The following is a 5,000-nucleotide window of genomic DNA, read 5'->3' on the forward strand; positions in this document are numbered from 1 at the left end:
AATTCCATGCAAAGGTCATCCTTACCATGGAAAAAAAAGTTGTGCATACGCAAATAGAACTGTTGTTAAAATCTTCATTTTGGTCTATATTTTATTTATTTATTGTTTGTAACTGATCTGATTGAATTTGATGGAGAATGACACTCTTTTCACATCATAAATATGGTGTGCAACCATACCAGAAACAACATTTTTCACATGGTAATATTATACATATTTAAAAAGTGGATAAATGGACCCAAGGTTCAAACAAATTGTGTAATTTGACAAATTCCACATTGACAAGGGAATGGTAGAGCAATGTCTATGCTCAGCTTGCCTTTAAGAGCGCAACTCCTTACATTTATAAGGCTTTTGTTTTTAAGTCAGCAAGTTCCATGGCCATGTCACATCCATAACGTTTTATAGGAAAAGTTTATGCTACACATACAGTGTTGATGCGACAATGTCCATAGTGTCTGTGCAAAGCTGATTTATATCAATGTAAAGTGTGATGACCAAATTGTGCCCCTTTCTTACTTTTAAAACCTTTAATGGTGCATTATGGATGTGACGTTATGGATGTTAAATTATGTAAATTTACAAGACTGGAGACTTTATTATACCTCAAAGCCGATAAAACGTCTGTTCTGGTGGCATGTCAGTTTCAATGCATTTCACCTTAGTGTTTACAATTGACATTTCAAAGATTATTAGGTTGATCAAAACCACAGGGAGGCCTCGCCTAAGCATTAGCAAAACAAACATAATATTAAAATACCTCCAGTGATTAGCCTAGCCATAGCCTATTTTCAAGTGGCCTAATAAAAATCTGAAAATCTGAGCGATTATCTTCCCGTAACTGTCATACTGTTGTTGTACAGTAACTGGATTATCGTGTTAGCTGGTGAAGATGGCTGACTTTGCAGCTGGAGTTAACATAGCAACCTCCTTCTGTTGCAGATCTGTTCAGCCTGCCGTTCATGTCTGCTTAACACAGTTTCATTTTAAATGACGCGATATGCCAGCATTTGAAGTGTCAGGTCCTCTGTAGCTAATACCCACAGAGTAACATAAGTAACGGCAGCAATAAACTAGATGTACCGCATAGCGGTACAAAATATGACCGCCTCTCAGTCCTGCATATTCTCTTCGCAAAAATAAATCACGCTTGTCAATTTGTCTCCATCTCCTACTCCTGCAACTCATGTGCATGTAAATGAGTGTGTGTATACAGTATGTGAGTTTGCTTTTGTTTATAAGAGTGTGTCTGTGTGTCTGTGTGTCTGTGTGTGCGCATGTGCGTATGCGTGCCTGTGTTTGTGTGTTTATGTGTGTGTGTGTTTATATGTCTGCATTCATGTGGGTGTGTGTGTGTCTGTGTGTGTGCTTGCCTGTCTGTATGTGTTTATGTGTGTGTGTGCTTGCCTGTCTGTATGTGTGCGACTGTGCGTGCGTGTGTGTTTGTGTGTGTGTGTGCGTGCGTGCGTGTGTGTGCATGTGTGCACGTGCGCGTGCATGTACTTTATGGGTGCAAATCACAAATGAGTGGGTATGGGTTAGGTTAATGCGGGCTCTTGAGACTAACATACCATAAATATTTTGTCATCTTGGGTGCAACGGTTCAGGTAGGGCTAGTTATTTAGGGGAGTGGCCACCAAGTATCATGTTCCCTGGTGTTTCAGTAACCCGGGAATCACTGACCAAAATTGATGACGGTAAAAGAAAAAAATTCATTCCTTTTTTATATTTTAAATGACTTGTTGTCCTGACTCTTCCTGTGGATCTTAGTGGGCACTGAGGAAGCAATACTTTCATTGCTAGTTTTTCATGATTACTATTTCAATTGTTTCATATCAAAATTCACTACTTAATTATGTGTTTTATGTAGTTTGTCGAGGACTGGTTCAGACACGTCACATCCATAACGTGAAACCGTCACATCCATAACGCCAGTTTTTCCTACATAATGCATTACGAAAATGACGCATAGTTTCAAAAACACACTTTTTGTGTTCATTCAAGTCTCCTTCATGCTACATATATCATAGTTTCGGTAGTTTCCTTCAAAATTCACAGAGTTTGTAGAAAACCTATAATCTCTCACAAAAGTGTGTCCATTTCATGTCACATCCATAACGCTGATAAAATGGCTTGTATTCTTAGGATGAAATTGATTATATGCAATTTGAGGATTTCTCAGTATTCAGAGGACAGAGGTTACATTAAAATGTATGCAAATTAATTCACTGATACTAATTTTGCCCCCACTCTAACCCTTAAAGGTCACACCGGTGTGATGGGAATGTTGGGAAATTAACATTCTAAAGAATATCTGGGTTCATTGAATTCAACATAGAATTTTAGAACCTTCAATTGTTGCGGAACTTAGAATGTTCAAAAACCTACACCTTTTAAGGGTTAATGGGTTTATTTACCAATATGAGTCCAATTGTCACATCCATAACGCTGGAACTGCCCTATTATTTAAGAACTAAAACATTATTTATGGTATAATTTATGACTCAGTTATGCAGGATGGTTATGCTATGTATATCAATTATATCAATAAAGAGCTAGACAGGAGCATTGGCTGGATCATTACTTTTTATCATATACTGCCAAACGGTGATGCTCAATGAATTTAAGTATTTTATTTCAAGCTTTTCTTTAAGGCACGAGTCATCTGGTTGTTCTTTACTGAGTGTGTGTGTGTGTGTGTGTGTGTGTTTCAAGGTTTTGGACTATGACTACTATGGAGCATATGAGCTTCCCAAAAACTCGGACTACAAATACAACAAGCTGCTTGGAAAAGAGTACACTTTTGACTTCCCCCCTCATCATGAAGTGGTAAGTGAGTGTGAGTGTGTGTGTGTGTGTACTAAGTAGTGTCAGTAGTTATTTTATTTATGTATAAAGATGTGTTGAATAAGAAAGTTGATGGCAGTGGACAGTCATAAACTCTTTTGTGAAATACTAATGTGTCTCTGTGTGTGTATATGAGAGAGAAAGAGAAAATAATAGCTGTTGTTAGTTTGTATGTTAGTCTGTTAGTATCTAAGTTTATGTGTGTTGTTTCAGATTGAAGTACCGGTATGTTCCCAGGAGAAATAGATGCGTTGTTGGTGACGTTGTTATCTGTGTGTGTGTGTGTCTGTGTGTCTGTGTGTGTGTGTTTCAGATTAAGGATGAGTGTTTGACCTGCAGAAATGGAGTAGCTGTCTTTAACATGTCCTACTTTGGCAAGTTCTTCTTGACTGGCCCAGATGCAAAGAAGGCCGCTGATTGGCTGTTCACAGCAGACGTCAACAAAGCCCCTGGTAAGCTTAAATCAAGTGAGAACACACACACCTGTGGCAAGGGCGAGCACAGGCATGCAGGCACATACACACCCCCACACCAGCAATACACACCATGTTTGATTAATTCTTGCATCCCTTTGAAATTTCCTTGGGCCCCAAGGACTATAACCTTCCTCACCATTGCACTGATGACACACACACACACACACACACACACACACACACACACACACACACGCACACACACACACGCACACACACACACACATAGACACACACACATGCACACACAGGGCTCTATCTACCACTCCAGCGCAATTGACTTTGCGCAAATCGCTTTGTGGGCGGATCTTGGGCGCTTTTTCTATTTTACCGGCGGGATAATGACTGTTGCGCCCGACGCAAATCTAAAATGGGGTGGTCTGTAGTACCTACATTATTCATGGGTGTGGTTTGGGCGTAACGTGCAATGAACCAATCAGAGCGGCATCTCACATTCCCTTTAACAACAGGCACGCTTGTTCCATAGCGGATTGCTATTATGATGGCGGATTTGCCAGGCGCAGCCAGGAACGGTTCACAGCGCTATAGTCGGTTGGAAACAGTTTGCTATTGATTTTTCCTCTTGACAAAATGTAATACAGAAATTTCACTTTCCGAAGTTTTGGGATCACTCTCACTGAATCATGAGGTTATGAATGCATGGTGATATTTTTGCAATGTAATCTACTGTAACATTACCTCACTATAGACAATGCAGATCTGTCAGATAAGCTCTCCTCTCCCGTGCTGCTGCTGGGACATTTGGGTTAAATGGCATCTGCATGCAGTTCAACATCACGTCTCATTAAGTCCTAATACTGTATTTCCTAATTTATGTCATCAACACATCCGTGATTCGTGGAATGTGTTCGCTAGATTTATACCTGTTTTTTCACATCGGACACCACACTGATTTCCCTCGTGTAGCAATATTTGTCCTTGTAATTATGTATGGCTTGGAGAAATGGAAACTGCATCATATAGATGAGAGGAGCAAAGTGCATTGCGCAACACAGGCGCCCAAGCAAGTGCTCCTGCAGGTGTAAGCTACTCAACAACGAGAAACAGTTGACCTAACTTTCCAACTCTGCACAGTATCCCATTAACTGCATGACAGTAGGCTATTTACAATATTTATTTTATGTAAAGTAGAGCTTGTAAACACATTATCATCAACTTAATGCCAAACAACTTTTGTTTGAGCAGGAGAGAGAATACTACAGAACTACAGAAAACTACAGAAATTGTAGCGAAGGCTACTGGCTGCTTTCTTTTACTGTCTATGGTTGCTGGTTAACAGCACATAATAAGCTTATTTAAGCGAATTTACAAACTCAAGACTTCAAGGCCATCATGAATATAAAACGTTTTTTGAAAACAACGAAAGGATGGAGGGAGTATAGCAAAGTTTGGAGTTATTTCAGACGGGCTACAACAAGGTAGGCAAAATTGTGCTGCTTGTCAAAACCTTAGCGCTGCTGGAGTAATGCTTATAGGCTGATGTTAAAGCGCACACGATGTTTAAAGCCATACACAACGGTAAATTGGAACAAGACTAACGGTAACTTTAGCCTTTATAAGGCTGTATAAAGTTGTACAAATTAATAGGTCGTAATTAGGCGTTGTTGTTGTAAAGATATTGCATGTAGATGTACTATATAGGCTACTAAATTTTTA

General features: G+C 39.5%; 1 protein-coding gene across 1 annotated transcript in view; it reads left to right on the forward strand.

The window, feature by feature from the left end:
* sardh (sarcosine dehydrogenase) overlaps positions 1 to 5,000 on the forward strand; it is a 78,138-nt gene that overhangs the window by 44,202 nt on the left and 28,936 nt on the right. Inside the window, exons 13-14 of the mRNA XM_042059454.1 lie at positions 2,716 to 2,829; positions 3,161 to 3,299. Of these exons, the coding sequence (XP_041915388.1) occupies positions 2,716 to 2,829; positions 3,161 to 3,299 (253 nt within the window). The remainder of the gene's footprint in view (positions 1 to 2,715; positions 2,830 to 3,160; positions 3,300 to 5,000) is intronic.

The sequence above is a fragment of the Alosa sapidissima genome, chromosome 13 (assembly GCF_018492685.1).
Source record: "Alosa sapidissima isolate fAloSap1 chromosome 13, fAloSap1.pri, whole genome shotgun sequence".
Classification (NCBI taxonomy): domain Eukaryota; kingdom Metazoa; phylum Chordata; class Actinopteri; order Clupeiformes; family Clupeidae; genus Alosa; species Alosa sapidissima.